The sequence below is a fragment of the Vipera berus genome (genome assembly GCF_964194415.1).
Source record: "Vipera berus genome assembly, chromosome: 3".
NCBI lineage: Eukaryota > Metazoa > Chordata > Lepidosauria > Squamata > Viperidae > Vipera > Vipera berus.
In genome coordinates this window covers 3,952,884-3,965,755 of record NC_138204.1, presented here as the reverse complement: position 1 = coordinate 3,965,755, position 12,872 = coordinate 3,952,884, and the positions used below count along the sequence as shown (strand labels likewise).

Below are 12,872 nucleotides of genomic sequence, written 5' to 3'. Positions count from 1 at the left end.
GGAAGGAAGGAAGGAAGGAAGGAAGGAAGGAAGGAAGGAAGGAAGAAAGAAAGAAAGAAAGAAAGAAAGAAAGAAAGAAAGAAAGAAAGAAAGAAAGAAAGAAAGAAAGAAAGAAAGAAGAAAGAAAGAAAGAAGAAAGAAAGAAGAGGGAAGGAAGGAAGGAGAAAGAAAGAAAGAAAGAAAGAAAGAAAGAAAGAAAGAAAGAAAGAAAGAAAGAAAGAAAGAAAGAAAGAAAGAAGAAGGAAGGAAGGAAGGAAGGAAGGAAGGAAGGAAGAAAGAAGAAAGAGAGAGAGAGAGAGAGAAAGAAAGAAAGAAAGAAAGAAAGAAAGAAAGAAAGAAAGAAAGAAAGAAAGAAAGAAAGAAAGAAAGAAAGAAAGCAAAATCTATAGATTTTCACCAACCGTTCCTCCACAGAGTGTAGGATCAAATCCTTCCAACTCTAGTAATCTCGCCAGAGTCATCATACATTGAAATAATCTTCTTTTTTATATAAATTTTTAAATTCATTTTTTCCCTACATACAATAATAATTTTTCAACCAACATGCCGTCTTGAGTTTACACGAAAATACATATTTAATTCCTAATCCTTTCTTCTTTCCTCCAACCAATGACAAAAATAAATCCCAAGTTTGATAAGAGTCCGTTTCTTTTTTTTTTCTTTCAGTCTCCTAGTCAATCTGTCCATCTCTGCGCATTCTAGTATTTGTTAAAATTATCTCTTCATCTGATGGTATTCTTTCATTTTTCCAGTGTTGCGCCAATATAATTCTTGCCGCTCTTATGACATGCAAAGTCAAGTTTATTAGTCTTTTTTGGCATTATACCTAAACATTGAAATAATCTTCTGTGGCTTTTTTTTAAAAAAAATAATCCAAACATTTCTAGGAAATCCTTGTCTTTTCCCCCAGGGTCAACGGAGTAAATTTGAGAAATGGGAACAGGACAACAGGCCTGGTTCAAGAATTCCCAGGAATTTTTAGGACATGGGTTATTTTTGGACCCTATTGCATTTTGCGGGAGCACATCTGAATGGCCAGGACAGGCAAACCCCACTCCCATCTATTCTCACTTCCAGGCTTGCAAGACCCCACCCCATAATCACTCAGAGGCAGAGGGTCACTTCAGACATTAGACCAGCATGGTGTCCCAAAGCTGCTTTTTTTCCAAACAGCACCTGGACTTCCTCGATTTTTCTTGAAGACATTTCGCTTCTCGCCCAAGAAGCTTCTCCAGTTCTATCTATGTGGTTAGTTAAAAATCTGGGGCTTCAACCACTCTCAGTGTGATAACAACTGTCTGAGTGACAAGAATATACTGGCAGTCCTTGACGTACGGCCTTTCATTTAGTGACTGTTCAAAGTCAATTGAAAAAAAGTGATTTATGAGCATTTTCCCACACTTAACGACCGTTGCAGCATCCCCAGTGGTTGCACGATTAAAATTCAGACGCTTGGCAACAGTCTCATATGTATGAGGCTTGCCATGTCCTGGGATCATGGGAAGCCAGATTCACTTAACAGCCATGTTACTAACTTAACAGTTGCAATGATTGACTTAACAGTCATGGCAAGAAAGGTGATCGTGGTGACCAAAACTGGATGCAGGATTCCAAGTGTGGCCTTACCAAGGCCTTGTAAAGCGGTATTAACACGTCACGTGAACTTGATTCTATCCCTCTGTTAATGCAGCCTAGCACTGTGTTGGCTTTTTTGGCAGCTGCAGCACACGGCTGGCTCCTAGTTAAGTGATTGTCCACTAGGACTCCAAGATCCCTCTCACACTTGAGTAAACAAAGCACAGTTGCTTTGAGTTGTTCTATGCTCTGGCTGGTGTCTGCTTTGATGCTGAAGATGTTCATCGAAGTTCTGATTTAACTTGGAATTTATGAGCAGAAGGACCTTCCCAGTGATGCCCTCGACGTGATGTCCCGTTGCCTGGAAGCGGTTCGGGTCTGGATGGGGAGGAACAGACTTCAACTCAACCCCGACAAGACTGAGTGGCTGTGCATACCGGCATCCCGGGATATTCAGAATATTCCATCTCTTTCTATGGGGGGGTGAGCTATTACCCCCCCGTAGATAGGGCTTGCAACTTGGGGGTCCTCCTAGATTCACGGCTTACTTTGGAAGATCACATAGTGGCTGTGACTAGGGGGGCCTTCGCCCAGGTTCGCCTGGTGCACCAGTTGCGGCCCTATCTAGACCGGGATGCCCTGTGTACAGTCACTCATGCGCTCATGACCTCTCGTTTAGACTACTGCAACGCTCTCTACATGGGGCTGCCCTTGAGGACCACTCGGAGGCTCCAACTGGTACAGAATGCAGCCGCGAGAGTTGTGTTGGGAGTTTCCTGATACTCCCATGTTACACCTCTGCTCCGTGAGCTGCATTGGCTCCCAGTTGTCTTCCGAGTGAGATTCAAGGTACTGGTAATGGTGTTCAAGGCCCTACATGGCATCGGTCCAAAGTACCTCAGGGATCACCTGCTGCTGGCATCAACTTCCCTCCGCCCTGTGCGCTCCCACAGAGAGGGCCTCCTCAGGGTGCCACCGGTCAGAGAATGTCGTCTGGTGGCCCCCAGGGGGAGGGCCTTCTCCGTGGGCGCTCCGGATTTATGGAATCGGTTGCCGGTCGAGCTCCGGATGGCGCCCGACCTTCGCTCCTTCCGACGCGATCTGAAGACCCACTTATTCGAACAAGCCGGCCTGGCCTGATGGGGGATGGGTTGGGTTTTTACTGTTGTTGTTTTTTAATATATCTATTTATTGTTTTAGCATGGGCATTGTATTTAATTCTTTTTTAAATTTTTGTATTTTTTTATTTTTATATGTTTGCCCTGTTCACCGCCCTGAGTCCTTCGGGAGAAGGGCGGTATATAAATAAAATTATTATTATTATTATTATTATTATTATTATTATTATTATTATTATTATTATTATTATTATTATTATTATTATTATTATTATTATTATTATTATTATTATTTATTGTTTTGTTGTTGTTGTTGTTGTTGTTGTTGTTATTATTATTATTATTGTTATTATTATTATTATTATTCCCACTCACAAATTGGCACGGAAGACACATCTGTTCCAAACACCATCAATGCTCAAATAGAAAAGGGGGAAAAAATTCATTTCTTTCCCGGGGTTTTCAAACCTTACTCTATTCTCTTTGAAAGTTATTTTCTCTCATGCATGTTGATGATAACGTACCAACCCAATCTAACAGTTTTCAGATTGATCCATATGTCTATTGAAAGAAACTTGTTTTTAAAGAAAAGCATTCTTTCATTTGTTTTTTTCTTAAAGTCAAGTTTGATTCTGTTTTTCCTCTTAGGAAGTGGATCGGTCCCTCCGATAAAGAGGAAGCAGATGAAGGACTTGATAGCCCTAACCACAGATTTAGTAACTTTTCACCGCAGAATTTAGTTCTGTTTAGATTATTTGAAATTGTACTTCTTAGAAAGATACAGAAGGTGTAGAGGTCCTATTTTTCTGACACGCCCGAGTAACTGACGGGTGGAGGGATCCCTTTGAAAGGCTGGACATAAGGATGAACAGCATGAAAAAGAAAAGGTGGAAAGAGGTAGATAACCTCAGGGGATTCTGGGAGAGAAGAATTGAGACCTCCAAAAGGACTGGAGGCTAAAATATACGAAGAACGGTTGCTGGAATTGGGGATGTCTAGTCTAAGGAAGAGAAGGACGAGGGGGGATATCATAGCAGTCTTCCAATCTCTCAGGGGCTGCCCCAAAGAAGAGGGAGTCAAGCTATTCTCCAAAGCGCCTGAAGGCAGGAGGAGAAGCAACGGATGGAAACTCATCAAGGAGAGGAGCAACCTGGAACTAAGGAGGAATTTCCTGACAGTTAGAACAATTAACCAGTGGAATGCTTTGCCAGCAGAAGTTGTGAATGCTCCCAATACTGGAAGTTTTTAAGAAGAGACTGGACAGCCATTTGTCTGAAATGGTATAAAGTTTCCTGCCTGAGCAGGGGGATGGACTAGAGGACCTCTAAGGTCCCTTCCAGCTCCTACTCTACTCTACTCTACTCTACTCTACTCTACTCTACTCTACTCTACTCTACTCTACTCTACTCCATTCCATTCCATTGCATTCCATTCCATTATTTCTATTCCATTCCATTCCATTCCATTCCATTCCATTCCATTCTATTCTATTCTATTCTATTCTATTCTATTCTATCCTGACATGCTGTGTAATGTCCACAAAGACCCCTAGGTCAGAAACAACAGCAGGTGGCTGGACTACATGACCTACGCCTGTAAGCTGTGTTCACACAACATATGAAGCTGGTTTAGCTTTAAATATGATTGCTTTTTCAAATATGTAACTTCCTGTGTGGTGTGAATCTGGCTTAGTTTAGCTTAGCTTTTCCTCCAGTGGCTTGTTTCCAAAGTCACCTTGAAGCAGCATCATGCAAAGCTACGTTCTCTTCCTTGTCTCACACCTCTAGACACCTCACACTTGGGAAATGCCAGAAGAAGGAGAGAAATGAGCTGGTCTGAACCCAAAGATGCTTTTTCAGGAGGCAACTGGACTTTCTTGTTTTTCTTTGAAGACGTTTTGCTTCTCATCCCAGAAGCTTCTTCAGGTTCTGACTGGATGATGGCGAAATAGAAGGATTTATACTCCTTGCAGACAGCCGGTCATTTGCCTTCTTTTAGAGAGCCATTGAGGCCATTTGGAGGAGAAGGCACCGCACGCATTTGCTCACTCAGATGACCCTGAGGACACAGGTAAACCTCCAGGTGGCCTCAAGGACTCAGTAAAGGAGTACAAATGACCAGCTGTCTGCAAGGAGTATAAATTCTTCCATTCCCCACCAGCCAGTCAGAGCTGAAGAAGCTTACTTGGACAAGAAGCGAAACGTCTTCAAAGAAGAACAAAGTCCAGTTACCTCATGGAAAAAACATCTTTGGGAGAACCATGATCTGGATGACTGAGAATCTCCATGGAGACAATGAGCTGGCCTGAAGCATCTAATTGTTGGGATGACAGAAGAAGACTGGCCCCTGAATATTGCTGATTTAGAGATGACTTTTATTATTCCTGAGATGATAGCAGATCCTCAGCCACCTCATTTACTGGGTGCCATCACCTAGGCAGAAACTCGAAGTTGAGAAATTGGTCCAACTTTACAGGAAGGAAATGAGAATTCTTCCTTTGCTCCTCCTGCAGAGGAGGAAAGACCTTGTGGGCAAGGTGCAAAGTCACCCCAGATGTCTCTTCGGCATGGCTGCCTTGAGGTCCTTCAGGAGAATCCCTCTTCAGCTGCTGCTGCCGTGGCTGCTCCTTCTGCAAAATCTGGGTGAGTGTTGACAACGGAGATCACGCAGGCTCCATTCTCAGATTTACAACAGGAGTAAAATCCAGCGCGAGATGAATATTAAGGCTGCCTCAAACCTGCTGGACTGTTTTGAACGGTGAGCTGACCCGATTCCCCAGCAAGGGGCCTGCCCCAGATATTTGATTAGAGAAGATTTCTTTTTTATATATATAAATTTTATTAGTTTTTATAGGGTTAGGGATAAAATGGGGTCGGGATTAGGATTGGGGTTTGGGTTAGGGTTGGGGTTAGGACTGGGATTTTTTACATCGTGGTGACCAAAACTGGATGCAGTATTCCAGGTGTAAGGTTATCGAGGCCTTATAAAGCGGTATCAACACTTCATGTGATCTTGATTCTCTGTTAATGCAGCCTAGCACTGTGTGGGCTTTTTTGGTAGCTGCAGCACATTTAAGTGATTGTCCACTAGGACTCCAGGATCCTATTATTATTATTATTATTATTATTATTATTATTATTATTATTATTGTTGTTGTTGTTGTTGTTGTTGTTGTTGTTGTTGTTGTTGTTGTTGTTTCTATGGAGATTCTCAGTCATCCAGGTCCTGGTTTGTCCCAAAGGTGCCTTTTTCAAGAGGCAACTGGTCTACACCGCCCTGAGTCCTGAGGGCGGTATATAAATAAAATTATTATTATTATTATTATTATTATTATTATTATTATTATTATTATTATTATTATTATTATTATTATTATTATTATTATTATTATTATTATTTCTTGTTTTTCTTTGAAGACGTTTCGCTTCTTGTCCAAGAAGCTTCTTCAGCTCTGACTGGATGGTGTTGAGTGGAAGGATTTATACTCCTTGCAGACAGCTGGTCATCTGCCTTCTTTTAGAGCAGGGGTGTCAAACTGCCGGCCCGCGGGCCAGATGCGTCACATGGAAGCCGCGCCCACCCCATTGCCGGCAATGACAAAACAGTGCCGATATGTCACGTGACGTCACGTGATGTTCCAAGTTTGACATGTCTGTTTTAGAGAGTTGTTGGGGCCATTTGGAGGTTTACCTGTGTCCTCAAGATCACCTGAGTAGTGCAAATGGGTGTGGAGCCTTCTTCCGAAGGGATACAGGACAGAAAAAAACATCCTGCAGCCAAGAAGGCTCCACACCCATTTGCACCACTCAGGTGACCCTGAGGATACAGGTAAACCTCCAGATGGCCTCAACAACCCTCTAAAAGGATGCAAATGACCAGCTGTCTGCAAGGAGTATAAATCCTTCCCTTCCCCACCATCCAGTCAGAACCTGAGGAAGCTTTCTTGGAATGAGAAGCAAAACGTCTTCAAAGAAAAACAAGAAAGTCCCGTTGTCTCCTGAAAAAGGCAGCTGTGGGACACCTGATATAAAAACGTTGCTTTTTGTTTCCAGACGTTGGAGGACAGATTGTGGAGATAACACAGCATCCCAAAACTGTGTCAGTGAGAGCCGGAGACAACCTCACTGTAACGTGTATACTGAGTGGGCCAAATCTGCCCGGACCTGTGCGATGGTATAAACGCCTGGGCATTGGGAAAGTCATCACTCTACAAGACATGGAATTGGTTTCCTTGCCACATGTGAAGGTCATCCAATGGTCAAACACGAACGTCACGCTAAACTTTCAAAACATCCTCCCTGAAGATGCTGGGCCCTACAATTGTCTGAAGTTCAGCGCAGGGACCCCAGAGGAACAACTGGGATCAGGGAAAGGCACTGAGGTCTTTGTGATCAGTAGGTGATCCCCCCTCCCCATATTATTTCTGGGGATGGAGGGAGGTGGTCCCAGTCAACCGAGAGACATGTGGGAGTAAACCCCATGTTCTGAAGCCGAGTCTCTTTGACCAACAAAGTCTTGGAGACTCCTGCATTGTTTCTGAGGAACGTCAAGTGATGTCTCTCTCTGCTTTCTCCCTCAGCCAAGCCATTCCAGCCTGTGGTTCACGGCCCCACGGGAAGAATCATGGCAGGATCTCAGGCCACCTTCAATTGCTCCACAGAGGGATTCTTTCCCCGAGAGATCACAGTCAGCTGGTTGAAGGATGGGAAAAGGATAGATGCTGCCCAGACCAACGTTGTGGATTCTGAAAGAAAAGAGACCATCTCATACCGAGTGGACAGCATGGTGAAAATCCCGCTTGAGCACGGAGATGGGAAGTCTCAGCTGACCTGCCAGATCCATCACAGTTCCTTGGATGGTCCTCTCCAGCAGAACTTCCAGCTCGGTGAGGTCCTCCTAAGAGGTAGGTGAGCTCTGGGTTGCACAGAGGGACAAGGCCACGGAGTCTCGACATGGCAGAGGGCCCTCCGTGGCAGAGGGAAGGCACCAGGCAGAGCCAGGTGCTCGTCCCATGGAAGCCCACTTAAGACCAACCATACTTTCTCACAAAGGAAGGCAAATGTACGTGTCCCAGGATGTTGTGGCAGCACCCAATCTGTGTGGGTCAACAGGACCAGAGATTATTTTTTTATTCCGAGCTTTCGGACGCATGCTGCAGCCCATCCTCGGGAACTTCTCTCTAGTTAGAATGTGTGCAATTCTCTGTGTGGTATTTATAGTGCCTGTCGTAAGTGGCTTTTTAGATGTTTGATTGGGGATGGCTGAGTTTTAAGTTGTTGGCTGTCCTTTGCTTGTGATTTCTCAGCCCTTGCTACCTCATAGGGCTGTGGTTGTGGGGAGCAGATCTTTAGAAAGACCTTCCACCTCTGGTTTTTTCCCCAGGAATTTGGGCCAAATTGAGTGGAGCTTCCAATTGGCAAGATATATTTTAATCCTGATTGTCCCGGAATTGTTTCACTTTGCTTTGTGTTGGAGCATTCACAACTTCTGGAGGCAGATTGTTCCACTGGTTAATTGTTCTAACTGTCAGGAAATTTCTCCTTAGTTCTAGGTTGCGTCTCTTTGCTCAGTTTCCATCCATTTCTTATTTTATTTTATTTTATTTTATTATTTTATTTTATTTTATTTATTTTATTTTATTATTTTATTTTATTTTATTTTTTACTTTATCTTATATATTTTTTATTTTATTTTATTTTACTTTACTTTATTTTTTGTTTTATTATTTTAATTTTATTTTGTTTGATCTTAGTGTATTTTATTTTTTATTATTTTATTTTACTTTATTTTATATTTTTTATTTTATTTTATTTTACTTTTTTATTATTTTAATTTTAATTTTTTATATTTTATTTTATTGCCTTTTATTTTTTAAAGTTGTTATTTTGTTTTATTTTATTGTTGTATTTTATATTATTGTGTTGTATTATTTTATTTTATTAATTTTATTTTCTTTTATAATTTTCTTTTATTTCTTTTATTTTATTGTATGGTGTATTTTTATATTTTTTTAAATTTAATTTTATTATTTTAAAATGTATTGGCCACCCATCTTACCCAGGGTACGATTATGATTAAATTGAAACAATCCCACTCTCTTTTCTCCACAGACTCACATCAACAATCCATCATTGTTCTCTGCGTCATGCTTTCCCTGAACAAAGTGGCCATTCTACTTTTTGTCTCTCGCCTCTTCCTAATAAAAGTGCACGGATGCAAGAGGGCAAAACATCGTTCCAGAACATCCCGGCAAGCGAGACAGTCTGGAAATTCAAGTTAGGAACTCCTGGCCCCGACAGATTTTGAGGATGAGAAATGATATGGTTAAATGAATCGATAATAATGTTATTAAAATGCTTGTATAATGCTTCACTCTTCCAAACATGTAACATTATAAGCCTATTAAACCAATACAGAGATCTTCAAAAAATAACCTTACTTTGTTTTGCCCTGACTATGACTCAGTTGAAGTTTTGGGGTTACTTCAAAACCGCTTCTGGGCTTTCTGCGTGAAAGGAGGGGGGGAATGAAATTTTGATTGGGCCTTTGACAATTCAGTGGGTTACTGCTATAGAGATGGCTAGTAGTTACGTTAATACCATAATTTTATTAGACTTCCGGAGAAAAAAGGGGGAATCTGCCCCACTTTACATCAGGGAGGACTGTGTGGAGAGAGTTTCCTCCTTTAAATTTCTGGGAGTCAATGGAACAGAAGTTGCCTTCTGAAGCTGTGGGAGCTTCATCAATGGAGGCTTTCAAGAAGAGACTTGTCTGGAATGGTGTAGGGCAGGGGTAGGCAACCTTGGCTCTTTTATGACTCGTGGACTTCAACTTCCAGAATTCCTGAGCCAGCATGGGGGAACTATGGCCCCCTCATGACTCGTGGACTTCAACTCCCAGAATTCCTGAGCCAGCATGGAGGAATTATGGCCCCCTCATGACTCGTGGACTTCAACTTCCAGAATTACTGAGCCAGCATGAGGGAACTTTGGCCCCCTCATGACTCGTGGACTTCAACTCCCAGAATTCCTGAGCCAGCATGGAGGAATTATGGCCCCCTCATGACTCGTGGACTTCAACTTCCAGAATTACTGAGCCAGCATGGGGGAACTATGGCCCCCTCATGACTCGTGGACTTCAACTCCCAGAATTCCTGAGACAGCATGGGAGAACTTTGGCCCCCTCATGACTCGTGGACTTCAACTCCCAGAATTCCTGAGCCAGCATGGAGGAATTATGGCCCCCTCATGACTCGTGGACTTCAACTTCCAGAATTCCTGAGCCAGCATGGGGGAACTATGGCCCCCTCATGACTCGTGGACTTCAACTCCCAGAATTCCTGAGACAGCATGGGGGAACTTTGGCCCCCTCATGACTCGTGGACTTCAACTCCCAGAATTCCTGAGCCAGCATGGGGGAACTATGGCCCCCTCATGACTCGTGGACTTCAACTCCCAGAATTCCTGAGCCAGCATGGAGGAATTATGGCCCCCTCATGACTCGTGGACCTCAACTCCCAGAATTCCTGAGCCAGCATGGAGGAAACTTTGGCCCCCTCATGACTCGTGGACTTCAACTTCCAGAATTACTGAGCCAGCATGGAGGAATTTTGGCCCCCTCATGACTCGTGGACTTCAACTCCCAGAATTCCTGAGCCAGCATGGAGGAATTATGGCCCCCTCATGACTCGTGGACCTCAACTCCCAGAATTCCTGAGCCAGCATGGAGGAAACTTTGGCCCCCTCATGACTCGTGGACTTCAACTCCCAGAATTCCTGAGCCAGCATGGAGGAATTATGGCCCCCTCATGACTCGTGGACTTCAACTTCCAGAATTACTGAGCCAGCATGAGGGAACTTTGGCCCCCTCATGACTCGTGGACTTCAACTCCCAGAATTCCTGAGACAGCATGGGGGAACTTTGGCCCCCTCATGACTCGTGGACTTCAACTCCCAGAATTCCTGAGCCAGCATGGAGGAATTATGGCCCCCCTCATGACTCGTGGACTTCAACTTCCAGAATTACTGAGCCAGCTTGGAGGAATTATGGCCCCCTCATGACTCGTGGACTTCAACTCCCAGAATTCCTGAGACAGCATGGGGGAACTATGGCCCCCTCATGACTCGTGGACTTCAACTCCCAGAATTCCTGAGCCAGCATGGAGGAATTATGGCCCCCTCATGACTCGTGGACCTCAACTCCCAGAATTCCTGAGCCAGCATGGAGGAAACTTTGGCCCCCTCATGACTCGTGGACTTCAACTTCCAGAATTACTGAGCCAGCATGGAGGAATTATGGCCCCCTCATGACTCGTGGACTTCAACTCCCAGAATTCCTGAGACAGCATGGGGGAACTTTGACCCTTCATGACTCGTGGACTTCAACTCCCAGAATTCCTGAGCCAGCATGGGGAAACTATGGCCCCCTCATGACTCGTGTACTTCAACTCCCAGAATTCCTGAGCCAGCATGGGGAAACTATGGCTCCCTCATGACTCGTGGACTTCAACTCTCAGAATTCCTGAGCCAGCATGGGGGAACTATGGCCCCCTCATGACTCGTGGACTTCAACTCTCAGAATTCCTGAGCCAGCATGAGGGAACTTTGGCCCCCTCATGACTCGTGGACTTCAACTCCCAGAATTCCTGAGACAGCATGGGGGAACTTTGGCCCCCTCATGACTCGTGGACTTCAACTCCCAGAATTCCTGAGCCAGCATGGAGGAATTATGGCCCCCTCATGACTGGTGGAATTCAACTTCCAGAATTACTGAGCCAGCTTGGAGGAATTATGGCCCCCTCATGACTTGTGGACTTCAACTCCCAGAATTCCTGAGACAGCATGGGGGAACTTTGACCCCTCATGACTCGTGGACTTCAACTCCCAGAATTCCTGAGCCAGCATGGGGGAACTATGGCCCCCTCATGACTCGTGGACTTCAACTCCCAGAATTCCTGAGCCAGCATGGAGGAATTATGGCCCCCTCATGACTCGTGGACCTCAACTCCCAGAATTCCTGAGCCAGCATGGAGGAAACTTTGGCCCCCTCATGACTCGTGGACTTCAACTTCCAGAATTACTGAGCCAGCATGGAGGAATTATGGCCCCCTCATGACTCGTGGACTTCAACTCCCAGAATTCCTGAGCCAGCATGCAGGAATTATGGCCCCCTCATGACTCGTGGACTTCAACTTCCAGAATTACTGAGCCAGCATGAGGGAACTTTGGCCCCCTCATGACTCGTGGACTTCAACTCCCAGAATTCCTGAGACAGCATGGGGGAACTTTGGCCCCCTCATGACTCGTGGACTTCAACTCCCAGAATTCCTGAGCCAGCATGGAGGAATTATGGCCCCCTCATGACTCGTGGACTTCAACTTCCAGAATTACTGAGCCAGCATGGAGGAATTATGGCCCCCTCATGACTCGTGGACTTCAACTCCCAGAATTCCTGAGACAGCATGGGGGAACTATGGCCCCCTCATGACTCGTGGACTTCAACTCCCAGAATTCCTGAGCCAGCATGGAGGAAACTTTGGCCCCCTCATGACTCGTGGACTTCAACTTCCAGAATTACTGAGCCAGCATGGAGGAATTATGGCCCCCTCATGACTCGTGGACTTCAACTCCCAGAATTCCTGAGACAGCATGGGGGAACTTTGACCCTTCATGACTCGTGGACTTCAACTCCCAGAATTCCTGAGCCAGCATGGGGAAACTATGGCCCCCTCATGACTCGTGGACTTCAACTCCCAGAATTCCTGAGCCAGCATGGGGGAACTATGGCCCCCTCATGACTCGGGGACTTCAACTCCCAGAATTCCTGAGCCAGCATGGGGGAACTATGGCCCCTTCATGACTCGTGGACTTCAACTCCCAGAATTCCTGAGCCAGCATGGCTCAGCTTGGAAACCTCTCCCTTTCCCCTCAGCATGGCTGGCTCAGGAATTCTGGGAATTGAGGCCCATGAGTCAGAAAAGAGCCAAGGTTGCCTACCCATGGACTAGATGATGTACAAGGGCCCTTCCAACTCTCTTATTCTATCCTATTCAATAATTTCTGGGCTGGCTGTATTCATCTTGGGGCAAATTGCCCAACTTCCTATCGGCAATCATTAAAGACATCAGTAAAGAGGTCTTTGCACAAAATGCAAAGCGGTTGATCTAATCAGCTTGCGAGG

At 44.8% G+C, this 12,872-nt stretch overlaps 1 protein-coding gene across 1 annotated transcript; it reads left to right on the top strand.

Annotated features, from left to right (window-relative positions):
* Nucleotides 1-5,259: 5,259 nt before the first annotated feature.
* Nucleotides 5,260-7,604, top strand: LOC308665496 (signal-regulatory protein beta-1-like; the record flags this gene model as incomplete). The annotated part of the gene is made up of 3 exons (XM_081323557.1): nucleotides 5,260-5,335; nucleotides 6,746-7,087; nucleotides 7,273-7,604. 3 exons carry the CDS (start codon nucleotides 5,260-5,262, stop codon nucleotides 7,602-7,604), a joined length of 750 nt encoding a protein of 249 aa, XP_081179683.1.
* Nucleotides 7,605-12,872: the final 5,268 nt, after the last annotated feature.